The sequence below is a fragment of the Oryza sativa genome, chromosome 1 (genome assembly GCF_034140825.1).
Source record: "Oryza sativa Japonica Group chromosome 1, ASM3414082v1".
NCBI lineage: Eukaryota > Viridiplantae > Streptophyta > Magnoliopsida > Poales > Poaceae > Oryza > Oryza sativa.
Window position 1 is genome coordinate 6,748,345 of NC_089035.1, and position 25,857 is coordinate 6,774,201.

Sequence of the window (25,857 nt, forward strand, 5' to 3'; positions counted from 1 at the left end):
GAATATATATGTATCCCGAAACACAGAGCTACTATTGCGTAAGTAACATCATACTGGGTACAGCAGCAAGCATTCGTGTTTATCGTGTGCTATGCATGATAACATAGAATCCTAGCCACATAATGCGTAGGGTCGCTGTTAAGTCTTTACAAAAGGAAGCGTCTGGCTACAACCATGCTCAAAGGTCTATAGCGAGCGACAAAATAGCACAGTTTGTAAATGCATGGCACAATATTAACCAACGAAACACTGTAGAGTGGTTCTAAAGAAGCTTGGTTAAGGTACCCATGCAAGCAGAGCATGAGACCGATGCCGAGTCTGATACAACTGTGCAAAACAAAAGCGTACACATTCCTTTGCTGCATCAGGCCTTGTTCTCGCCGCTGAATTGCAGATGAAAATTTGTCAATTATATAATCTAGCAACAATCAGTTGTCATTTTGCATATAAGAAAACAAATGCCAATGCTAATCACTCTGAATCTGTAGTACCTGCCATCAGCGGTATCGTCACCACTTTCTTTGAACAACTTCTTAGCTGTGCCAGTGCCAGGAGATGGCCTTGCCCTGTTTTGCAACCATAGTTAGCTAAACAGAGCAAAGCTAGGCTACTTTAACTAAAAGCATGGAAGACTGAGAAGAGCTGTAACCTTTTGTTGTGGGACTTGGATGTGGTTTTCTTAGTAGCAGAATGACCACCCATTTGGGAAAGGGGCAAATTGTCATCATCCTATAGGATCAGCTAAATCATTAGCGAGGAAAGTTTTAGCACAGAAAGACTCAGGAATAAAAGGTTGGGTATGCTTGCTAAGCAGGCTAACCTCATCTTCTTCGTCAAGGACCTGAACTGGAGTCTTGGACTGGCATTCAACATCATCATTTTTGTCCTTGGCTCCAACAACCAACGGACTGTTTAATCCAGCCGATGGAGTGGCAGGCGGATCACTGAATCCAATGGATGGAGCAAATGCTGCTGTGGACTGGCCAACAGAGAGTTCATGTGTTACACTTGGTGATAGAGCTAGAGAAGGTACCATGGAGGATGCCTGAGATGCAGATGGAGATTGTGGGTGGCAGGATTCTGGCTGTTGCCGTTTCCGACAATCATATTCACTTGGAATGAGACATTGCTTGAAGACATGGTATTCTCGGTAATAGCAACTTTCCAGGTGAAATTTTCCTCAAGCAAATTTGTGATCTCCTTGGGTATGGCCTCCTTGCCGGCAGCGTTGCCCTCTAACAGAATCTCCACTGATCGACCAATAAGACACTGTGCTAGGCGGCCAAAGAGCACGAACTTAGCGTCAGCTGTGTCATCACCTGCCACAACGCTAAGCTTGAACCTGCAAACATAGAGTAATGTTAGAATTGGCTTATCTTCTTTGGTTTGACATAAGTGTGGTTCCGGAAAGCAATGTTACTGACCTAGGTGATGCTCCCACAAGAGGAGGGCATGACTCATTCTGGCACTTGTATGCGTTTCCATATGGCCTTGCTGTTCTCCTGCATATATCACATGCAGTGTACCACCAAGAGTACTCCATGTCTATTTTCTTGATGACAACAGTAACCAAGAATTCATGTTTCTGCACAAAAGAGGTATGAAACAATGGTTATAGCTCATTCTAGGGAATTTGGATAGCAAAAGTGTATAAATCACACAATGTATCTTGAATTCGAAAGGATTCAGATCCTTAATTTGGATAATCGTCTTGGGCTCAGCATTGCTATAAGCAGGTGCTGCAGGAGGTAGATCAGTCCACTCTATAGGACTATAGGTTGCTTAGATGCTGTACACATAACGACAGTGTTAGTATGTATATATAAGCCAAGCTACATTTAAGAAAACGATATGCACTTTGTATAGAAACCTTAGTACAGACCTGTTTCTCAGAGAGATGACCTCAGGTGTGTCTGCGTTAATGTACCACTTGCAGGCTGAGTTACCTGATAAAGAGACATCGCCTAGAGAACATATATTCTATTAAGCATGGAACCATTGGAACTACGATGTAGAAACATGGTTGAGTATTTGGAATATTCATTACCATAGCCCTTCACAAGGGTGCCAACGAAGATTACTATCTGTGGTTCTTTCTGACCAGCAACAAACACCTCATCGGCAGGAAAGCTTGTTGCACGTTCCCCCCAAAGCGCCACATTCAAGATTGCATTGCTATAGGAAATATGCAGTAACAGATGCATGAAAACCAAAATGCAGGTGGCCAGATGTATCTGGCGTATCTTTTGGCTGTGTTAGAGGTATAATGGTTGTATTAAGAATCTCTGTGAAGATAAGGGGAAAGTTGTATCTCTTTTGGTAATTGGTTAGCTCAGATAAAAGGGAACCATATAAACAAATCAAGATTAAGTTAGTCCTGATGAATCTATTTTATTTTAGTATGCAAGAGTTGGGGCTAACTCAGTGTTGCGGATGAAGACACTCCTCTTTACGGTGCCTTGAAGCGGAGTCACGGGCGACAGCTGAGTAATAATTCCAATGATATCTTTTTGATTTTGACAAATAAAGGGAACAATATCAGCCATTTGCCAATTAACATAACATGAAGTACTATGCATGCATTAGCAACAGTAAAGTGAGACTACCTGTGAATGAGTCTTTCTTGCCAACACGTGAGCGAAGACCGCCAAATGGTGAGAGTGAATAAGTATACAAAGGAATCTCAGCTGGTGGATCGACACGCTCCTCTAGTTTAGTCCACCTTGTGAAATAGATGGACATGCAGTTGTCGACTGGTTTGTACTGCCTGTTACACTTCCTCACACGGAAGTACTTAATGTAGTACACCTTGCCTTCAGTGATGATTGGCCTGAATATCTCATCACATGGGGGATAAATCTGAGCAGCAATGCTAGTCCCCTGTGGCAATAACAAAGTCAGAAAACACCTTGTGTGAACTAAACAAATCAAGGTAATCGTTGCACAGATCTGACCTTCTCATCAATCAGGACCAAGCCAAAGTGAAGAATCTTGTCATCATCCTTTTGGTCACAGAAAGCCCAAAATCGCGAAACCCGAACACAAATGCGCTCGTTGTCGTCACCAAGGGAGAGATCAGAGAGCAGGGTGTGTCCCATCTGCAAGGAAATTAACAAAGAATTTGTCAGTAGCCAGTTTGCTGTAGTTTTAAAAAAACCGAAAGCAAAACAGCAAGGAAAACTTACAAAAAACGTGACCCAAAATGAAAACAATAGCGGCACAGTGAATAAGATACGAAGAAATGAAGAAAACAATCAGGCAGAACATCAAACAACAGCAAGCATCGGAGTCTCGAGTTTCAGCTAGGTATCAGCATCCTACGGAACAGAATCGTAGCAGCGTGTTAGATTGTTGGAACTTAAGATATTCATGGGTAACAGCTATAAGATCGGGCAATACATGATGTACCATCAGATCCACTGTTTGCAGCACCTCATGGTACACCACATTTCTAGTCTTGGAACTACATGCCTCATCATCACCCTCAATAAGAATCCTAAGGCCGTCTCTTGAAGTCGATCTAGACACCGCAACATACAACTGTCCATGCGTGAAGACAGCTTTTTTAAGGTATACGCCAACCCTTTTAAGGGTTTGGCCCTGGCTTTTGTTGATTGTCATTGCATAGCATACACGCACAGGGAATTGCCTCCTCTGAAGAGTGAAAGGCCATTTAGGGCTCGTAGTTGTAAGCGCTATTCTTGGTATGAACACCCTATCTCCAATGTTTGTTCCAGTCAAGATCTGACATTCTAAGAGTCGTTGCCCAAGAGAAAGGGCTAACAACCTGGTTCCATTGCATAAACCCATTGATTGATTTAGGTTTCGTAGCAACATCACTGTGACACCCTTTTTTAGCGCAAGTTTATGTGCTAGGAAATTGTTGGCGCTAATTGAATTTAAGAATTCGGTTGGGTACAGAAGATCAAAATCTGGTATGTGCTCAGACGATTTCGAAATAGTGTCGCAACTAAGGTATTCCTTCACCTCACCAGGTACCATATCAACCATTCGGTCATTTATGTCGTCAACAGTTGAGTTATTCGGGCATACAATAGCACGCGATGCTAGGTAAGAACGGTCTGTATACTTAGATGCAAAACCTGGGAATACTTCGTTTACTATAGAATGTATTTTATCACCAGTTGTTTTTATCAACAAATCATCAGGGATGTCAATCCAGGTTGCTTCAGATTCATCGTTCCTTTTTGACACAGGCAACTTGCCATCACCAAGCGCCAAGACCCACTGAGCAAACTTTTCTAGCTCCTGCTGCTGCTGTTCACCAAGATTACACTGTAGGAGCCTCATGTTGACAGTAAGTTTTAGAAGAACAGCATGACTCCAAAGCGGAGAATTCGTTATAGATGCATCGATTATAGAAGCACGGGAGCCTTTCCTTACAACTGGTAATATCTGCCTAAAATCGCCACCTAGGACAACAACCTTTCCACCAAAGGGCACCAAACCGTTGGAAGGAGCATGTTCGGAAAGCAAGTCTCGTAAAGTTCGATCTAGAGCCTCAAAGCACCGCCTATGAGTCATTGGAGCTTCATCCCATATGATTAGTGATGTTTTTTGAATAAGTTCAGCAAGCATGGTCCCTCTTTTGATAGTGCATAAACTATTTTCGTTTATATCAATCGGGATTTTAAACCTAGAATGGGCAGTGCGTCCTCTTGGCAAGAGGAGAGAAGCAACCCCAGATGAAGCAACTGCGAGGACAATTTTTTTCTCGGACCTTACTTTAGAAATCAGTGCATTCCATAAAAATGTTTTACCAGTTCCACCATGACCATAAACGAAGAAAAAACCAGGTTTCGATTCATTAACACGGCACATTATTGTGTCAAATACCCTTTTTTGGTCCGAGTTTAGTTTCGGTATGATGGAATCAGCATGGGCAGCAAGAGCAACACTATCAAGAGCTAACTCTTCATTGACCATCCTATTCCCAGAATCGTCATCTGTGCGTGCTGTTGACTGTGGCAGGTCGTAATCGTCTATATTACCGCCGCTATTTGCAAAAACAGATTTTAATTCTTTAATCAAAAGAGATAGAAGCCTGTCATGGGGGATAACATAAGAAGGGTTTGACAACATTTTTCTAACGCGGTGTTGTATATCATCTGTAAAGTATGTCCAATATTTATCGAAAAGAGATCGCACATTTCCAATAGAACAAAACATTACCACGGTTACAAACAGCTGCCTTAGTTGGTAGGAGGACGCAGACACAATAGCCTCATCAAAGAGCAAGTGCCACTCGTTATCATTCTCATGAAGCCCTCTTGCCTCGCATGCTTGTCTAAAAGTTGGGTAAACAACACCCTCGTAGGTCCTTATATCGGCAAAGCACGTCGCACCCTTTACTATCATCAGCAACATCCGTAGGTAGTATAGTTCTCCAGCAACTGGGTTGATATAGTACATTCTACCGATTTTTTCAACCGGTGTTCGTGGACGCCAACAGCGTGCGCTGTTGTCCCAGGTCCATTCTTTCGGGAAATCACAGTATGTGAGGTGTCGTGCCTTAGAATGTTTTTTATTAGCTTCAAACCATTCTGTCAACATGGTTTTTTTCGCAGCAGGGCTTTCAAGTAATTTTTTGAGGTCAGTTCCTTTCTGATATCGCACAAAATTCATGTTTGGAAGGTGCACAGCCAAACGCTCAACAGCAGGAACCCTATAATGGATATCAAACTCTAGGGTACGCCAGATTGATTCACAAGTGGATAGAAATCTAGCATTGATGTATTCGTCTATCTCATTTCGTGGTGCTGCATTACTGTCGGTTGGCTTGTTTGCTGTGTTACCAGTAGTTTCAAAATATACTTTAGTTCTATCAGATCCCTTCGTTACATATTTGAAAAGATATTTTATCATGTTCGATTTATTGCACCATTCAACATTAATGTGGGCTTGGTATTTTTTCAGAAGTTTCATGTTGTATGGGACAACCCATCTATTGTCAAGTTTAATTCCATTTTTAACAACATATCGTCCATTGTTTCGGCGCATATATACAGTGAAGCCAAACTCATCCATAATTGTCTCGTCCTGGAAAGACTTAGGGAAATGTTTAGAGCACTGATTGTTTTTCATACACACACATGATTTATTTTTCTCACCGCAAGGACCATGTATCATAAACTCATCAACCAAAGCATAACCTAAAGGGTCAGTAAATACGTCGGGAATCTCAGCAGAACTGAAACCATCGACAGTAGCAGCATTGAAATCAGTGGTGCTTGCTGCAAGCCACACAAGGCAGTGAATGTGCGGTAGGCCACGTTTTTGGAACTCCACTGTGTATAACACTACATAATGATTTTAAGTGTTAGAAACAGTCCACAATACACCTATCTAGCTGCAAAACACCATAGTCATGACCCCTACCTGCAAGGACTGGGCCAAAAGTTTTTCCCTCCCTAATATCAGTGATGAATTCATTAACTTTCATGTTAAATACTCGCACAATCATGTCGGAACGATCGCTCGGTACCTGGCCTGGTTCAAATAGGAGGGCATCGTATATCTCTTGCCATTTTGAATTGCACGTGAAAGTAACAAAAAGGTCAGGGGAACCAAATACACGACAAACAGCCATTGCATCTTGGTAATTTTGGACCATGTAATGACGGCCTCCAGTAAAACTGGAAGGCAATACATATTTCTGGCCCACAGAATCACCAGATTCAAGACCATGGTCAATTGCATCCGCAATTCCCTGCACACATTCTGATCGCAAATCAGGTTGATTGTCAGCAATGAACTTTAGTCTCGAGCCCTCAACAGTCGAGTACATATCTACACATATAGAATCACTAAGACGACCGCAACACGTATATGGGTTTGGTTTATTTAGTCTATAGTGTAGGCGGTACCGATAGTACTCAAGCATTGTCACATAGCGTCGTGATGTTCCAGTTATGCTCGGGAAATCAGTATATTTTATACCTAAGTGGAACCCTCGTTCCCCATAGGGGAAAAGCAAAGGGTATTGCAGCGCCATATAGGATGGATGCAAAGCTGATACTCGTCTTAGCCTACTATCACAGGACTGGACAACAACATCGTATGTGTATTTATCGTTTGAATAATCGCCAACAATTATCCCCGCTATTTCACCACTTGTTGGTAGGTTATACTGCACTTCATCTTTTGAGTTGCACCCAAGGAGCCTAAGCGCAATTTTTTCATCGCCATGATCTTTTAAACGTTTCCTAGCAAAGCGGAAGGATTTGACAAGGTCGTTGTGTTCATCAAGCATAGCACCTAACTCTGTAACAATAAATGGGTCAGGTTCATCAGTGGAGCTCTCTTTATCGAATACACGCATCCTATTGCTGACCTCATTTTCAGTATCGTATATGTAGAGTTGAGCAAACTTTGGCGGGGCACCCTGCTGTGGTAGCAGGCTGCCAATCCGGTGGTGAACAATACCATTGATTTTGAAAACACATGGTGCAGTTCCATTATTAATCGACTTGTCTACATCAGCTCTTAAGGAAGTAAACGCAAAAAGAGAGTTGTATGATCGAATTTGGCGTAGGAAACGCCTTGACCGTCTGACGGAGCGTGGGGCTCCTCACCGGGAGACCGCGCAGGCCCCCCTTTGCCGGTTCGGCCGGGGACTCAGGGAGAGATTCTAAGCTCTCTGTATGTGGAAGGCTCGCGAGACAGGAAACACACAAGACACGGGCGATGTATACAGGTTCGGGCCGCTGAGAAGCGTAATACCCTACTCCTGTGTTTTGGGAGATCTGTGTATGAAGGAGCTACAAAGTATCAGCCAGCCTCTCCCTTGTTCTGGGTTTCTAATCTGGAAAAGTCCAGTCCCCCATCTCAGTGGGCAAGGTCCTCCTTTTATATCTTAAGGGGATACCACATGCACCATTTCTCTCTTTTTTGTGGGGACTTACCCCACCTTTTCATAAACAGACGGAGACTTGTATGGTTGCCGTCCGAATGACCTTCTGATGGGACGGCCCATACCTACCTCCACTTCCGCCGGAAGCAGGCGCGACGTGGGAACATGGCTGTCTGCTGACGACATGACCAGTGTCAGACCGGTCACAAATCGGTCATTCTTGTCCACCACGTGTCAGTTTATCAATCTGCATGTTCGCCCTTCTTCATACAATATCTTGCCTGTAATGGTTAGGATGAAGCCTGGCATATATCTGACCAGGACTAACGTGCCATCTCTGGGAGGTAACACACTAGCTCCAGCTGGGGACAAGCGCCTAGAAGCCCTCGTCCTGACGGGATGGGGCGAGGCGTGTGTCAGATCGCCTGTCGCCACCTAACCCGTGATCTGACCGGTCTGTGACTGGTCACAGACCGGATAAACGAGTGCACTGCACTGCGTTACATGCGGCGTGACACGCTCAGCCAAACCGCAATAAATGTGGTTAGGTGAGCCCCACTGTGCTCACCTAACCCATACACGCGGAGCAAAAACCCACGAGGGGTCGGGGCGCCTCGGCCCTCGGGGCCGAGGGGGGTGCGGCCCGACCCCCTCGGGGGGACTAAGAGGAGGGCGAACGCATCACCCTCGGGCCCGACGTCCCTCGGGGGTACCAGGCCACGTGTGCGATTGTGTCTGCCTCAAACCTCTAGTCATGATACTCCTGATCCCATGTCACCGACAGTAGCCCCCGGCGTTATGCCAGGGCGATCGCCCTCTTTAAGGGAAACGGTCGGGCGTGACGCCACTCCTAAGACCTGGTGACAGGTGGGACCGGTCTCCACAATTGGGCAGAAACCCAACGGTCACAAACCACGCACATCGGCAATGGTAACTCGGCTGTCAACAATGAGCGGTCTCTTCAAGACTGCCACATTACTTGAGTAGCACACGAATCTGGACATGGCGATTCGTTTCGTCTGGAGATATGGTAACGTCGCTTCGGTCGGCGAGCGTAATTAACGCGCGCACGATATGATCTATCTCGACTGCCACAACCGCATATCCACCTCATGCGCCGCAAGCGGGCGAATGGGATTAGTGGAAGCGTGGGCGCGAGAAACGAGGGGGCGAAATAGTGGGCGCGAGAAGCGAGGAGCCGGGCACAGCGTTGGCAAGAGTATAAAGGCACTGAGGAAGGGATCTGTTTCCTTCCTGTCGCCATTATTCCCCTTGTCTTCGCCGCTTGCGCCCTAACTCCTTCTTTCCTGTGCCCTACCTTCGCCACACGCGTTCGCTCTTAATCTTCTCTTCCTCCGGCGCCATGGCACGGGGTTCCGCTCTGCTCGATGGTAGCGTGCTGCCGCCTTCCCGGATCGTGAGCGAGAGGCAGGCTGGGCTGTCGCGCCGCTTCATGCCGGAATCTGCCACCGGCCGGGAGATAGTCACGCTGGGCGAGGGACGCCCGGCGCCAGACTACCCGGGGCGGTCCGTCTTCTTTCTCCCCTTTGCAATGGCAGGGCTGGTTCCACCATTTTCTTCTTTCTTCATGGATGTTCTGGAGTTCTACGATCTCCAGATGGCGCACCTCACCCCCAACGCGGTGATGACATTGGCCATCTTCGCGCATCTGTGTGAGATGTTCATTGGGGTGCGCCCATCTCTTTGGCTGTTCCGGTGGTTCTTCACCGTGCAGTCGGTGTCGCCGCCATCGGTAGTCGGTGGCTGCTACTTCCAGCCACGGGGGCCGGTGCTGAACCGCTACATCCCCTGCGCCCTCCGCAAGAAGTGGGACGACTGGAAGAGCGACTGGTTCTACACTCCCCTCGCCGACGAAGCGCGCCTCCGACTTCCGAGCCAGCCCCTGGCGCAGGCCTCCAGCTGGCGGGCGCCGGTAGATCTGGGGGATGGCTATGACGCCGTCCTCGACCGCCTGGCGGGCCTGCGATCCCAGGGGCTCACAGGGGCCATGGTGTACGGCGACTACCTCCGTCGTCGGATTGCGCCGCTCCAGCAACGCGCTCGGGGCGCCTGGGAGTACACCGGGTCCGAAGACTTCACGAGGACCCACCAGGGAGTGAGATGGGACTGGGCTCCTGAGGACTTCAAGATATTGGTCCAACGGGTGCTGAATCTCAACTCCGTAGAGGCGGCCCTCATTCCCCAAGGAATCCTCCCCCTCTGCAGCGATCCAGACCACGCCTCCATCCTGACCATTATGATGGCGGTCGGGGCCTCAGAGGAGCGAGCTCCAAAGGGCCACGACGGCGCAGGCGGGAGCCGCAGGGGGGAACAATCTACCCCGAGAGGGGGTCGTGCTTCTGGGTCCCGTGACAGGGGTCCGGGGAGCAGCCGCCCTGCCGACGCCCGGGGGAAGAGGAAGCAGGGAGGAACACCTCCCCCATCTCCTCCCCGAGGGGGCGGGGCGGCGCGTGCCAGCAGCAGGCGCCCGGAGGGGGCCGCGCCAACATCGCAGCCCGAGGGGGAGCGCAAGAAGTGGCCCCGCAAGATGGGGGAGACAGAACCATCTCGGGGAAACCTCATTTCCCCTCCAAAGTGGTCGTTTAACCGACCCCCTCGCAGGTTCGTCTCTCACCCATCGTGACTGTATTCTCTTAACGCGAGTTTTCACTCACCCATCTTGTTCGTCTTCTGGTTTTTTCTTTTGTTTCAGCGAGATCCCGTCGCGTCCCTCCCGCCATTCCAACTCCGGCCAGTCTGAGGCCGAGGATTCGGCGGCCGCAGTGGCCCTCAGGCGGGAATCTGATCGGCGAGAGGCCGCGGATCGCCTACGGGAAGCCGAGGAGGCCGCCCAGGAGGCCGCCCGGGCTCGCCAGGCCGAGGAAACCGCTCGGGAGGAGGCCGCCCGGGCCCGCCAGGCCGGGGAAGCCGCTCGGGAGGAAGTCGGATTTCGCCAAGACGAGGCGATGGCGACTTCCGAGGCAGCTCGCGACGAGGCCGCGGGCGCGTCGCTTGGGCCCACTCCCTCGGGCGACGCTCAAGCGACAACTTCTGGGGCATCTAGCGACGAGGCTGCGGGCGCGTCGCTTGGGCCCACTCCCTCGGGCGACGCTCAGGACCAACCGGGTCCGGGGGACATCCCCGAGTCTGGCACTTCCATCGGCGGCCCGAGCCGCGTGGCATCCTCTCCAAGGCGGCTCTTCCCCACGCCTTCTATCGCCCCACTGAACGCAGAGCCCCTTCTGCAGGCCCTGGCCGCCGCAAACACCACGGTGTTGGATGGGTTAAGTGCCCAGGTGGAGGTCCTGCAGGCAGAGCGGGCGGAGCTCGACGCCGCGTAGGCGCGTGTCGAAGAGGGGCGACGCTCGGTGGAGGCCATGGTGGAGGTGGGCCGTAAGGCTCACCGCCGGCACGTCTCGGAGCTTGAAACTCGTAAGAAGGTGCTGGCGGAGATCGCCAAGGAAGTGGAGGAGGAGCGGGGGGCTGCCCTCATTGCCACCACCGTGATGAACGAGGCGCAGGACACCCTCCGCCTTCAATACGGGAGCTGGGAGGCGGAGCTAGGGAAGAAGCTCGACGCCGCCCAGGGGGTGCTTGACGCTGCCGCTGCCCGAGAACAGCGGGCGGCGGAGACCGAAGCGGCGTCCCGGCGGCGCGAAGACGCCCTTGAGGCGCGCGCCATGGCGCTGGAAGAGCGCGCCTGCGTCGTGGAGAGGGATCTGGCGGACCGCGAGGCCGCCGTCACCATCCGGGAAGCAACGCTGGCGGCGCACGAGGCTGCTTGCGCCGAAGAAGAGTTCACGCTCCGCCTCCGCGAGGACGCGCTCATCGAGCGGGAGCGAGCTCTCGAGGGGGCCGAGGCCGCGGCGCAACAGCTGGCGGTTAGCCTGTCCCTCCGCGAGGCAGCGCAGGAGGAGCAGGCACGCCGCAATCTAGAAGGTGCCCGCGCCGAGAGGGCCGTACTGAACCAACGGGCCGCTGAGCTCGAGGCGCGGGAGAAGGAGCTAGACGCGAGGGCGCGCAGCGGCGGGGCGGCCACGGGCGAAAGCGACTTAGCCGCCCGCCTCGCAGTTGCCGAACGCACCATCGCCGATCTGCAGGGCGCGCTGGACTCGTCCGCCGGGGAGGTCGAAGCCCTCCGCTTGGCAGGCGAGGTAGGGCCCGGCATGCTTTGGGACGCCGTCTCCCGCCTAGATTGCGCCGGTCGGCAAGTGGGCCTCTGGAGAGGGCGGACCGTAAAGTACGCCGACAACCAGGGAGGCCTCGCCCAGCGCCTCTCGAAGATGGCCGGGGCTCTCCAACGGCTCCCCGAGGAGCTCGAGAAGACAATTAAGTCATCCTCAAGGGACCTCGCCCAAGGAGCGGTGGAGCTCGTCCTGGCGAGTTACCAGGCCAGGGACCCCAATTTCTCTCCATGGATGGCGCTGGATGAGTTCCCTCCTGGGACCGAGGACCGCGCGCGTGCGCAGGTCCGGGATGCCGCCGACCATATCGTCGACAGCTTCGAGGGCTCGGCCCCTCGGCTTGCATTCGCCCCCAACTCCGACGAGGAGGGCAATGCCGGTGGTGCAGGCGACAGTGACGTCGAGGCCGGCGATCCGGGCGCATCGGATTGAGCCCCTAGACCCCCGCCATTCTTCAGTTTTTTCTTCTTTTCTTTCTTCTAAGGCCTTTGGGCCTCTTTTTTGTATAGATCAACTTAATCTGTAATCAAAAATGAAGAAATTTTTGTGTTAATTTCATCTTGCTGTGAGTATGAGATGAGGATGATCTGTGCCGTGGTCCTTTTGTGTCTTAGCTTGAATAAGGGCTTGTGCCCAGGTTCTGGTCCTCAAAAGGCGCGGGTCGGGGCTAGTTCCTGGGGAGATCCACATGTCGAGACTGGCCAGGCCGGGAACGTGGTGACCGAGGGTTATGGGTGACCCGATTGTGGGTTTTTGCCGATTCCCCCCCGGAGTTCACCACGCCTCGGGGCACGGCTCGGTTCTGGGCCCCGTTTGGCGATTTTAGCCGACCCGAGCCCCCGAGGGCAGGATTGAGCACGAGTGACCTATTTCAAGTCAAGATTCTTCAAAAGGAAAAAACAGCACAGATACAGCCTTTAGGAAATTGAAACTGCTTTTATAGAAATTCAGATATAAGAGAAATAAGAATATGCATATGTTGTAGCCCCCGGCCAACCCTGCACGCCCGAGGGGGGTGCGGGGTTGGCTCGAGCCCGAAACCTGACACCCGACCCCCCCCTCAGGGGTAGAAGCGACGAAGGTGTTCGATGTTCCACGGGTTAGGCAGCTCAGTGCCGTCGCCCGTGGCCAGCCGTATGGAGCCCGGCCGGGGGACGCCGACCACTCGATACGGACCCTCCCACATTGGTGAAAGCTTGCTCAATCCAGCACGCGTTTGGACGCGGCGTAGGACGAGGTCGTCGACGCAGAGTGATCGGGCCCGGACGTGGCGCTGATGGTAGCGCCGCAGGCTCTGCTGGTAGCGCGCGGCTCGGAGGGCCGCGCGCCGCCTTCGCTCTTCCAAGTAGTCGAGGTCATCTCTGCGAAGCTGATTTTGATCAGCCTCGCAATACATGGTAGCCCGAGGAGACCTCAGGGTGAGCTCGGATGGGAGAACCGCTTCCGCGCCGTAGACGAGGAAGAAAGGCGTTTCCCCGGTTGCTCGGCTTGGTGTAGTTCGGTTTGCCCAGAGCACCGCTGGCAACTCCTCGATCCATGAATCGCCATGCTTCTTGAGTATGTTGAAGGTCTTGGTTTTAAGGCCTTTGAGGATTTCCGCATTGGCGCGCTCCACTTGGCCATTGCTTCTGGGGTGGGCAGGTGAGGCGAAGCAGAGCTTGATGCCCATGTCTTCGCAGTAGTCGCCGAAGAGTTCACTAGTGAATTGGGTGCCATTATCCGTAATAATACGGTTAGGCACTCCAAACCGGGCCGTGATGCCCTTAATGAATTTAAGTGCGGAGTGCTTATCGATCTTGACGACCGGATAAGCCTCGGGCCACTTAGTGAACCGGTCGATCGCGACATACAGATACTCAAACCCGCCCGGGGCCCGCCTAAACGGTCCCAGGATATCGAGTCCCCAGACAGCAAATGGCCACGAAAGTGGTATGGTCTGCAGGGCCTGGGCCGGCTGATGGATTTGCTTGGCGTGGAATTGACATGCTCTACATCGCCGGACCAGGTCGACCGCATCATTAAGAGCTGTCGGCCAATAGAAACCCTGGCGAAAAGCTTTACCAACCAAGGTGCGCGAGGCGGAGTGGGCTCCGCATTCGCCTTCATGGATATCGGCAAGAAGCACAACGCCTTGTTCCCGAGGAATGCACTTCAGGAGGATTCCATTAGCCGCGCGCCGATAGAGGGTCCCTTCTACCAGCACGTAGCGTTTGGAGATGCGATGGACGCGTTCACTCCCTTCGCGGTCCTCGGGTAGAGTCTTATCTGTGAGGTATGCTTGGATCTCGGCGATCCAAGCAATCAATCTAAGGGAGTTGGAAGCACTCCCCTCGGGTCCCGAGGCCTGGACTCCGACAGGCCTCGGGGGCCGGTCAGGCGCATCCGTCTCCCCTAAGGGGTCGGGTCGCGCCGACGGCTGGGCAAGCCTTTCTTCAAAGGCGCCCGGTGGGGTCTGGGCTCGCGAGGACGCGAGCCGTGAGAGTTCGTCGGCAATCATGTTATCCCGTCTGGGCACATGCCGAAGCTCAATCCCGTCAAAATGGCGCTCCATACGCCGTACTTGGCGCACGTAGGCGTCCATCTGCGGGTCAGAGCACCGATACTCCTTACAGACTTGGTTAACGACCAGCTGGGAGTCGCCTAACACCAGGAGGCGGCGGATCCCCAGTCCAGCTGCCACTCTTAGTCCGGCAAGGAGTCCCTCGTATTCTTCCATATTATTGGTCGCTCGAAAGTCGAGGCGGACCAAGTATCTAAGGACGTCTCCGCTCGGAGAGGTCAAAGTGACCCCCGCACCGGCGCCCTGAAGAGACAGGGAGCCGTCGAACTGCATCACCCAGTGGGCGGTGTGAGGCAGCTGCGAGGGGTCCGTGCTGGCCTCGGGGATCGAGATGGGCTCGGGAGCCGGGGTCCACTCTGCCACAAAATCGGCGAGGGCCTGGCTCTTGATAGCGTGGCGTGGTTCAAAGTGCAAATCGAACTCAGAAAGTTCGATTGCCCATTTCACCACCCGTCCTGTACCCTCTCGATTATGCAAGATTTGACCGAGGGGGTAAGACGTAACTACTGTGACCCGATGCGCCTGGAAATAATGGCGCAGTTTCCTCGAGGCCATCAGAATAGCGTAAAGCATCTTCTGGGCCTGAGGGTATCGGGTTTTGGCGTCCCGGAGGGCCTCACTAACAAAGTAGACGGGCCGCTGCACCTTTCGGTGGGGCCGATCCTCTTCGCTAGGGGCCGCATCCCTGGGGCACTCTTCGTCCAAGCAGCCTCGCGGGGCGCACTTATCTTCTGTGCTGATGACCTCGGGGTCGGAGGATAACAGGGGCGGCCTTCCCACAGTGGCTTCGGAGCCGTCCTGGGGGTCGGGGGCTCCTGGCGTCGTCGGAAAAGCGGGCAAAGGGCCAACTCCGGTCGTCAGGGGCCTTAGGCCTCCGTTCGGCTCGGGAGCCTCTTCTCCCTGCTCTTTCCCGGGTCGGGTCAGCACATGGTTAGCCTCGGGGTCGAAGGGCGATAGGTGCGGCCTTCCCACAGTGGCCTCAGGGCCTTCCTGGGGGTCGGGGGCTCCTAGCACCGTCTGACAAGCGGGCAGAGGGCCAACTCCGGTCGTCGGGGGCCTTGGGCCACCGTTCGGCTCGGGAGCCTCTCCTCCCTGCTCTCTCCCGGGCCAAGTCGGCACAGGGTGGGGAAGCGTGAAATGAGAATTGTTCTCATCGCGCTCCACAACCAATGCCGCACTAACTACTTGCGGGGTCGCCGCTAAGTAGAGTAACAAGGGCTCGTCTGGCTCCGGGGCGACCAGAACTGGGGGAGAGCTTAGATACGCCTTCAACTGGGTGAGGGCATTTTCGGCTTCCTCCGTCCAGGTAAACGGTCCGGAGCGTTTGAGAAGCTTAAATAAGGGTAACGCCTTCTCTCCCAGCCTCGATATGAACCGACTTAGGGCGGCCATGCAACCGGTGACGCATTGCACATCCCTAAGTTTGCTGGGGGGGCGCATCCGCTCTATAGCCCGTATCTTCTCAGGGTTGGCCTCAATGCCTCGGGCAGAGACCAAGAACCCTAGAAGCTTGCCCGCAGGTACACCGAACACACACTTATCGGGGTTTAGTTTTATGCGGGCGGAGCGGAGACTCTCAAAAGTTTCCGCTAGATCTGAGAGTAACATTTCCTGGTTGCGCGTCTTTACAACCAAGTCATCGACATAAGCCTCAACATTACGTCCTAATTGGTTACCCAAAGAAATTCGAGTAGTACGTTGAAAAGTAGGACCTGCATTCTTTAACCCGAAGGGCATTGTCGTATAACAATAGGTTCCTATGGGGGTAATGAACGCAGTTTTTTCCTCATCCTCCCTAGCCATGCGAATCTGATGGTAACCAGAGTATGCATCTAGAAAACACAAAAGGTCGTACCCCGCAGTGGAGTCGACAATCTGATCTATGCGAGGCAGGGGGTAAGGATCCTTAGGACATGCCTTGTTAAGGTCGGTGTAGTCGATGCACATCCGAAGCTTGCCGTTTGCCTTGGGAACGACCACCGGGTTCGCCAGCCACTCCGGATGGATGACCTCACGGATGAATCCGGCTTCCAGAAGTCGCGCCACCTCCTCGCGGATGAAGGCTTGACGTTCCGGGGCCTGCCGCCACACTTTCTGCCGGACCGGCCTTGCGCCCGACCGCACGGCGAGACGGTGCTCAATCACCTCCCTGGGGACCCCGGGCATATCCGCCGGTCTCCATGCGAAGACGTCAGCGTTTGCCCGCAGGAAGGAGACGAGCGCGTCTTCCTATTTGCCGTCCAGAAGACCACCGATCCGTGTGGTCTTGGACGGGCCGTCGCCCAGGGCAACCTCCTTGACCGGGACCTCGTCGCCTGTGATCATCCGTTGCCTCGGGGTGGCGGGGGCGGAAGCGCCAAGCCCCTCGTCGCCACCCTCGGGCTTGGATGCAGCGGCGAGGTGGTCCGCGCGCTGCTCCAGACAAGCGAGCGCGACTTTGAGGTCGCCATGGACAGAGATGGGGCCACCGGGGCCCGGCATCTTCATCTGTAGGTAGGCGTAGTGGACCGCCGCCATGAACTTCACCAACGTGGGCCTCCCCAGGACCGCGTTGTAGGGCAGACTGAGGTCCGCCACATCGAAGTTCACCCGCTCCGTGCGGAAGTTGGCGGATCCACCGAAGGTGACCGGTAGGTCGATGTGACCTAACGGCCACGTGTGCCCCGGCGTCACACCGATAATTGGCTGGGACGGCCGGAGCACCATCCCCGGGGCCTTGATGGCGTCAAAGGCCGCAGGGGAAAGGATGTTGAGGGCCGCTCCCTCATCAATGAGGACACGCCCCAACTTCACGTTGCAAACGGTGGGAGAAACCACCATCGCAATCTGCCCTCCCCGGGCAACGCACGGTGGGTGGTCGGTCTGGTCGAAGGTGAGGGCAACCTCCGACCACCGCGCCCGACACGTCGCCTCATGAGTAGGGGCCGCGGCCAGAAGCTCTCGCTTCATGGCCTTGAAGCTCCGGCGAGAAACGTGAGCACACGCTCCCCCATCGACGGTGGCAATGGTGGCCCCAGGCTCTTGGAAACCTAGGTCATCATCACCGTCATCGATGTCCTCGGCGGGGGCCTTCTGCTTGGCCTCACTTCGCCGATTACCGGAAGGAACCGCCGGGGATTTGCCCTCTCGGCGCTCCTGCCTCCTCTCCTCCTCCCACTTCCTCGTCCGCTCAGCCAAACTTTTGACTGCACGGCAGTCCGCGAGGTCGTGAAGGGAAGTGTTGTGGACGGTGCACCACTTGCCGGTTGGGCGCTCCCTGTTGGGAGCGCCGGCCTCGTTCTTTTTGCCTCCCGCAGGCCTCCCCTTTCGGGTGGCCCGCGAAGCGCCCTCGACGGCGAGGACATGACCCTCGTCGTCGGTATGGGCTGACCTCTTCTTCCTCCTCCTGTCACGCCGCCCTATCTGAGCGGCGGATCCGGGGGCGGCCGAAGCTGCCACACCGGAACCGGAGGGGTTCCAGGTCCATGCCTCCTCCTTACGAGCCACTCGGTCCGCGAGCTGAAAAAGCTCCGCGGTAGTCTGGGGCTCCTTGGAGGCGATCTTTTCAAGCATGCGGTTGTGCCGCACACCCCCCCTGAACGCGTAAATCACCGCGTGCGCAGGGATGCATGGTATGGTGTTGCGGACTTGACAGAACCGCTGAATGTACGAGCGAAGTGACTCATCATCCCTTCGCTGTACTGCGTGCAAGTCCGCTTCCTCACCTGGGCGCGGATATGTGCCTTGGAAGTTCATGGTGAACTGTTGGCACAAATCCTCCCAAGAGTGGACAGACGCGGGTGGCAAGTTCATTAGCCAACCCCGCGCTTGTCCTTTCAGGGCCATGGGAAAGAAATTCGCCATGACCCTGTCGTGACCCCCGGCGGCCTCGATCCCGGTCGTGTAGACCTGGAGAAACTCGGCGGAGTTGACGCTCCCGTCATATTTTTCGGCGATGGTGGGCCGGAACCTTGGGGGCCAACGGACATTCCGAAGGCTCGCCACAAAGGCTCTACAGCCGACACCACCAACCGGGGGCACGGAGGGCTGATCCCCGCGTCCGTGGTGAGGTGACACTCCGGACGAGGAGGCGCCCTCCGTTGCGTGGGGAGCACGTCGGCCATTACGCCGGCGCTCGATACTGATGCGAGCATCCGGTTCCCCACGCAGATCTTCCCGGGTCGGAGGCGTTGACGAAGGAGTGGCGGCCGAATGGCGAACAGCGGCTGCCGCTCGCCGCGCCCTCCGTCTTGACGATGCGGAGCCGGTGGTAGCAGCACCAGAGGCCTTGGTGGCGGAGGACCGCCCACCAGCATCTAGGCGCTGCCGTGCAGTCATGACCAATTTGGCCACATCGTCCAGCCAACGTTGGGCTGGAGACTCCGGGTCATGGGCGACGGGCGGGTGACGTAGGAGCGCGCCCGCAGCTTGGAGCGCGCCCTGGGGCGTGCTGCCGTCGCCGTAGACGAGGAGGCGACGCTCCCCATCTCGCCGCCCTTCTCCACCTCCTGTGGGTGTCGAAGTCGCGGATCCTTCGGCCCTCTCGAGCGCCTTCTCCCGCCTAGGACTTTGGCGTGGAGGGGGCGGTGGAGTACGAGCTCGACGGCGTGGGTTTGGCTCCCCGTCGTCACCGCTCATACTCGGGGAGAGGTCGTGCGCCTTTGCTGGCTCGGCCATTGGGCTGAACAGGAAAAGCTTGGCGCACACGAAAGAGTGCGAGAGCTCAGAAAATCCCTCGCAGAGCCCCCTACCTGGCGCGCCAGATGACGGAGCGTGGGGCTCCTCACCGGGAGACCGCGCAGGCCCCCCTTTGCCGGTTCGGTCGGGGACTCAGGGAGAGATTCTAAGCTCTCTGTATGTGGAAGGCTCGCGAGACAGGAAACACACAAGACACGGGCGATGTATACAGGTTCAGGCCGCTGAGAAGCGTAATACCCTACTCCTGTGTTTTGGGAGATCTGTGTATGAAGGAGCTACAAAGTATCAGCCAGCCTCTCCCTTGTTCTGGGTTTCTAATCTGGAAAAGTCCAGTCCCCCATCTCAGTGGGCAAGGTCCTCCTTTTATATCTTAAGGGGATACCACATGCACCATTTCTCTCTTTTTTGTGGGGACTTACCCCACCTTTTCATAAACAGACGGAGACTTGTATGGTTGCCGTCCGAATGACCTTCTGATGGGACGGCCCATACCTACCTCCACTTCCGCCGGAAGCAGGCGCGACGTGGGAACATGGCTGTCTGCTGACGACATGACCAGTGTCAGACCGGTCACAAATCGGTCATTCTTGTCCACCACGTGTCAGTTTATCAATCTGCATGTTCGCCCTTCTTCATACAATATCTTGCCTGTAATGGTTAGGATGAAGCCTGGCATATATCTGACCAGGACTAACGTGCCATCTCTGGGAGGTAACACGCTAGCTCCAGCTGGGGACAAGCGCCTAGAAGCCCTCGTCCTGACGGGATGGGGCGAGGCGTGTGTCAGATCGCCTGTCGCCACCTAACCCGCGATCTGACCGGTCTGTGACTGGTCACAGACCGGATAAACGAGTGCACTGCACTGCGTTACATGCGGCGTGACACGCTCAGCCAAACCGCAATAAATGTGGTTAGGTGAGCCCCACTGTGCTCACCTAACCCATACACGCGGAGCAAAAACCCACGAGGGGTCGGGGCACCTCGGCCCTCGGGGCCGAGGGGGGTGCGGCCCGACCCCCTCGGGGGGACTAAGAGGAGGACGAACGCATCACCCTCGGGCCCGACGTCCCTCGGGGGTACCAGGCCACGTGTGCGATTGTGTCTGCCTCAAACCTCTAGTCATGATACTCCTGATCCCATGTCACCGACACCGTCTATCGCCATCAAATCGCAAAAGGTTCGCTAACATAGCAGGTGGAAACCTTAGCTCAGGCAGGCTGATCTTACCAGCCCTGCAACATAAGTTGTACACTATCCTTCTTTGTGTAACAGCGCTATCTCTTTTGACCCTTTCTTGGTACCAAAAGGCAGCACCACAATAAGGGCATTCATGCGACGGTCCACCATAGTAGGATCGCTCAGGGCACAACGCTGCATATTTGTTAGGTGCGAAGCAAGGAGATAGATGGAGCTAAAAGTACCAAAAGAACTAATCAGCATTGAACAGACCTTTCAATGATGCAATATAGTCCTTAGGCAAGGGCAGGACATCATCAAGAGTAGGCACTGGACCTATGTAGTTGAAAGTACAGCAAGGAGACCTCATTAAGCCATGACGGCTATCAAACAACACACTTGTACCAAGGGGAAAAAAGAAGAAAGAAAAAATGGCTATGCAGCAGGTTTACCATCCAGAATTTTCTGCAGCAAATGACCCGAGTCACCTCCTGCTCTCTTCAAACGGCGTCGTTCTCTATTTGCTGTAGCGGCATGCCGTGGCACATCTAAGAGTGTTCTTTTTCCTAGACCCAACGGCAGCATGGAAAGCTAAACATAAGCATCATTGGAGAGAACTATGGTGTAGAATGCAGATCATTGTAAACTTACTGCTAGGAGCGGGTTGTGAGTCATGCACAGGACACGACGTGCTGCCAATCGACCCGGTCTGAGACTCAACACCCACGTCCGAGATAGTAGGCAAGCTGAGAGCAGGTTTCGGCACACTCGGTATAGAACCTGATAGACCTGGGAGGACAGTGGTGAGCCTAGGGGCTGTAGGGCTAACATTGCTGAACACAGGAGCCTGCAAGAATCCTAAAAAGGGAAAACCATTTTTTGGGTGAGGCCCATCGAAAAAATCGTATGTAGCATTTTAAGCAATGCAAAGAAGCACGAACCCTGGCCTATAGAAGCACGTCGGCGCGTTCGACTTTCCCGTGCCCGCTGTACACGCTGGGAAGAGCTACCCGACATCGTGTATAGGGAAAATCCTAAACTGGGTAAGTTGCTCGACAGGAAGGGGGGCAGGCACAAACCAAATACCAAAACTGCAGAATCATCAGTAAGAAACCATGGAGCATTTAATATATAAATGGGCACGCACATACAAATCCAAACAACGACTCATCCATTAGAAACAGATACGCTGAAGAAAAGGTACTATTACACATAGTTTTACGAAACGCGTATCCTAAAACACAATTGTTTGGTGCAGTAGCTACTTCTATGGCCTATATGTGCTATAGAAGAAGTGGTCTTCCTTAACAAAATTGGACCACAGAGCAATGCACTGTCGCAGAATACACTCACATGACAGATCCATGGGACCATAGCGCGCCCGAAACCTAGCAAGGTGCGTCGAGGCCGTAAGAGCTGCATCGACTGCAGAGGCAGCTATTTGACGGTATAAAAGCAAAGTCTGCAGGTTGTAGTCGTGGACTGCGAACTCATACTTGGCAAACAGAAATCTAACAGCCTGATGTGCAACCATTTCATGGGAAACAATAGGCTGATCAGATGTAGCGATCCAAAAGAACTTGCTTACGGTTTTGCTGGGACTCTCATCGGATGGCAGAGCAAGCTCAACACCTGCTAGCAGGATATCATTCCCATCTAGCTCCCAGAGGTATGAGACGGATGGCAGGCGACAATGCCATGCGACGGCATTCAACAAAGAAACAAAGGAAACTCCCACAGCCGCCATCTTGGAGAAAGAGCTAACACTGCGAATCGCAGAGAAATATTTCAAAGGGCGTGTAGAGACGCACAGCAGTTCTAGCACTATCAGGCAGTACTATGCAAAAGCACTGAAGTGAGAAAAGGAAAGATCAGAAAGAGGCAAGCAGCTGCAGCTAGTATGGTTGTATGGGCCCATATGCAGTGCCTGGTAAGGCACTGAGACACATTTTTCCATATATAACATATATTATACTGTCAGTAACTATAGAGCAGGCACAGAACAAACCAACCACAATAAAATCACGAAATAAAGGCCAAGCGCAATGGAAAGAAACGCAGAAGAACAAATGAACATCAAAGCCGTAGAAGGAGGAGGGATATATACCTCGTAGGATCGAGGAACGCGTGCAGACATGGGCTAGCGAAGAAGCCAATGGGCAGAGTCACCTCGGCCGAGCGTCCTGGCCTACAGCGCGAACCCCACCAAGACCTTCGAGCGAAATGAACAGGGCGTCGAGGAGCTAAAGTCGTACACTGGAAGGCAAAAACAACAATCAAGATCCAGGACAATAAGGAAGCACAAAGCTTGAGTTAGGCAATATACCTAGATGAGCGGGGCAAATCCTAAGTGTCGACGCAGTATCCACAATGTCCCCTGCACACGCATACACATTCAGAATAGCAGTCAGGGAGAACGAAAGACATATGGGGCAGCATATCACCTGGTGCTCGCCATGTGCGCAACAGCGAAAAGGGGCAAAACGGGAGCAAAGCACACCAACGAACCGAACCAGCAACAGCCTCGAGCAGAACTAACGAACCGGGTATGAAGAGGAGAAGGAAAGGCTAAGACCATGACGTGGGCATCGGTGCTCGCGCGCACGCCGGTACGGTGTGTATGGACGTCGATTTGATGGTGCCTCACGCGGTGGCGTAGCGCGCGGCGCTCACAAAAAAACATGGCATCATACAGCTATAACCTCCCGGATGGGCATAGTGTATGGCAGGTGGGGAAGCACACGAAATTGACCCCACCTATCGCTGACTGCAACGAATAGATGCATGTGCATCAGGATTTTTGTGGTATTAACCAGCGGATAATTTCTCAGCTACTTTCAGTGGTGTTAGGTGAACGTGCTCCTAGCGCACGGAACACGCATATAGGAAAGCACCTGTGTGATGGGGGACCATGGTGCACCACGTTGGTAGGAGAACCACGAATAGACGTGTCTCACACAGAGAGACAGTGCATTGTCCTGAGTAAAAGTGGGCGGTGTACCAAAAGGAAAGCCTGTCAGGCAGGGAAGGAACTACCTAGCACCGGCGCACCATGGACCAAAGTGACTACCAGGTGGGCCATCGAGCGTCAGCTCCGTTGGTAGACAGGCACCCACGCACATCCCCACAGCGAACCAGGCACAGAGGGGAGCACAGCACAGACCATATAGAGCACAACAAACCTGGTGATGTCTCCAACCTGCCAATTATTTAAATATTAAAAAGAGCAACTTTACAGATAAAAGTAAGGTACGGTACTGTAGTTTCTTAAATGTTCTGATTCATGCCCTAAACCTTGCCCTGATCGCCCTCTTAAAACACGTTATGAAGCTAGCCTTATCCAATGCCTATTCTAAACCAGACTCTCTCAGACATTAACCGTCCAATATGGTCTCATAGAAATGTGAAGGGCTACGTGTATGCAACAATTTAGCAAATTTTGTGGTTCTCTTTAATATTTCAGATACATGTCCTTCAATCGCGCTCTGGGGATTCTAAGAATTCGCGTGCACCAGGTTTCTGATTCTATTTGCTTGCAAAATTGCAATCTTGGAAACTGGTGCGTGCGTGCGTTTTATGCGACATGCAGATTAGTGCAGACAACACACCGGAAATGGCAGACATAAGTCCATATATTACAAATCCCTTTTTACACCTACTCGCTGTGAAAATAATGTTGTTCAGGTATAAAGGGTAGACACGCTCAAATTTCCCTACTAAAAGCTGTTCCATGCGTGAACAACATCGCTGTTGCATGTCCTGCTTTGAAATAGTCATCTCAGTCTGTTGGTAATCTCTTAAAAGGCACTGAAATGTCTTTGCATCTGAATATGTTGGAAAAGCCGTTAAACAAAAAAACTGACAGCCCTACTTTCTCCTGTTAGCCTAAATTTCAAAAGGAGGTTGCTAGATAGCAAGAAACATGGCATATAGCTCTGACATACATGAGCACCATACATGGAGGGAACCAATCCTTTTTACATGAATAAGATAAAAGAAGAATTCACATTTGTTATTTATAATAGGACTGTACCTACCACCCTCCAAAGAAAGGGGCAACCTATCTCCATGTATAACAGTACCTTTCCATTGAATAATAAATCATATACATTAGATGAAAAGCCATAGGAAGACAACGTACATCTAAATTATCAGGTATAATCCAATGACTGATGCTCCCCTATTCACACCAGTTTATGAAGAAAATTTTTCAGAGTAATCTCTTATTCGATATCTAGGACATGGTACCTAGTCCCAAACTTAAAAAAAGTAGAGAACTTTCCATATTCTCATGTGGGTGTTAAATAAAATCCAAATATCAACGAAAAATTTTCTATGTTGGCCTAGTTCTGGTTAGCCTGGCCTGAATTCTAAAGGGGTCATGTAATCTAACAGTTTGCATCCGTGCAGTTATGCTTGAGGTGTTGTCGGCTAACAAAAAAAATCCCAGCAGGCCTAATTCTGCTTAGCCTGACCTAAATTCCAAAGAGGCAATGAACTTGCATCTGTGCAACTATGGCAGAGCCGTTGTCTCGGCAGGGAAAACACTGGGGAAACAAACACCTCGGATCTGTTTGTTCGGGCTATATACAAACACAACTAAAGCAAAATCTAACCATCACAAATCAGAATTAGCATTGTTCCGGATAAATGCAAACACAACCAGGGGAAAACATAGGAATCACAAATTTGTTTTTTCGTAGGCAGCCCATTCTTTGCAAGCGAAGAACATAGGAAGGAACTGTCTGTGGATTAACTTACCAAAAGTGAATATGGGAAGCCAACCAATATCATCATATCTGTAATCGGCAAACAGCGCTGGCGGCGCAGAACGGCGGAGCTTGGTGCCGCACGATGGCAAAGACTCGAGCTTGAACAGAAGGGGAACCAGCAAATCGAGACCAGAACATCGATCGATCCCCACACCATCGATTTGGCATGCCATCAGCAAGAAAGGAGGGAAGATAAGAGAGAAAAGGAATCAAGACCAGAACATCGATCCCCCACACCATTGATTTGGCGCCGCACCGTCCAATCACCTGGTCGACTGTAATCATGGAGGAAGAAAGGAGGGAAAAGGTGGCTGGGTGACGGCGGCGGGGATGGGCGGAGGAAGAAAGGCGGAGATGGGCGGGGGACAGCGTGAGCGATGCCACCCGCGGAAGACGATTGCGGCGAGGAGAAGCGAGGAAGGGTGAACAGTGACGGCTAGGATTTCGGCGAAGGGAGGGGATAGGGATGTTTTATTTTTGCGAAAAAACCCATGGCTTTCTTTTTTTTTCAGAGCACGGCCCTATATTTAGAATCTTACCTCCTTCGCGCTGGTCTTGACCATACAATGAGGGATCTAACAGTTATTATTATATAGATAGAGGATTTTTTTGCAA

General features: G+C 52.7%; 1 protein-coding gene across 12 annotated transcripts; it reads right to left on the reverse strand.

Annotated features, from left to right (window-relative positions):
* Positions 1 to 11: 11 nt before the first annotated feature.
* Positions 12 to 25,676, reverse strand: LOC9269106 (uncharacterized). 12 transcript variants are annotated; one of them, XM_066303757.1, is made up of 16 exons: positions 25,232 to 25,676; positions 22,915 to 23,669; positions 22,797 to 22,847; positions 22,578 to 22,726; positions 22,059 to 22,236; positions 2,955 to 3,098; positions 2,607 to 2,880; positions 2,422 to 2,506; positions 2,048 to 2,175; positions 1,883 to 1,964; positions 1,662 to 1,789; positions 1,425 to 1,585; positions 821 to 1,342; positions 650 to 729; positions 492 to 566; positions 12 to 383 (listed from the first exon to the last, which is right to left on the reverse strand). In XM_066303757.1, exons 5-11 carry the CDS (start codon positions 22,215 to 22,217, stop codon positions 1,783 to 1,785), a joined length of 879 nt encoding a protein of 292 aa, XP_066159854.1. In that variant the 5' UTR covers positions 22,218 to 22,236; positions 22,578 to 22,726; positions 22,797 to 22,847; positions 22,915 to 23,669; positions 25,232 to 25,676; the 3' UTR covers positions 12 to 383; positions 492 to 566; positions 650 to 729; positions 821 to 1,342; positions 1,425 to 1,585; positions 1,662 to 1,782. The 12 variants fall into 12 exon arrangements, with proteins under 12 accessions (XP_066159854.1, XP_066159868.1, XP_066159862.1 ...); XM_066303771.1 differs by lacking the exon at positions 22,059 to 22,236 and having other exon boundaries at positions 1,425 to 1,789; positions 22,915 to 23,237; positions 23,507 to 23,669; XM_066303765.1 differs by lacking the exon at positions 22,059 to 22,236 and having other exon boundaries at positions 1,425 to 1,789; positions 22,915 to 23,237; positions 23,365 to 23,669.
* Between the last annotated feature and the right edge of the window lie 181 nt (positions 25,677 to 25,857).

Excerpts from the sequence above, each read along its gene's own strand:
- LOC9269106 (XM_066303757.1), bottom strand. The coding sequence starts at position 22,217 with ATGGCGGCTGTGGGAGTTTCCTTTGTTTCTTTGTTGAATGCCGTCGCA. Across the intron at positions 3,099-22,058 it reads ATGAGAGTCCCAGCAAAACC|ATGGGACACACCCTGCTCTC; the intron begins GTAAGCAAGTTC and ends ATTTCCTTGCAG. Across the intron at positions 2,176-2,421 it reads GTCTTCATCCGCAACACTGA|CAATGCAATCTTGAATGTGG; the intron begins GTTAGCCCCAAC and ends TATTTCCTATAG.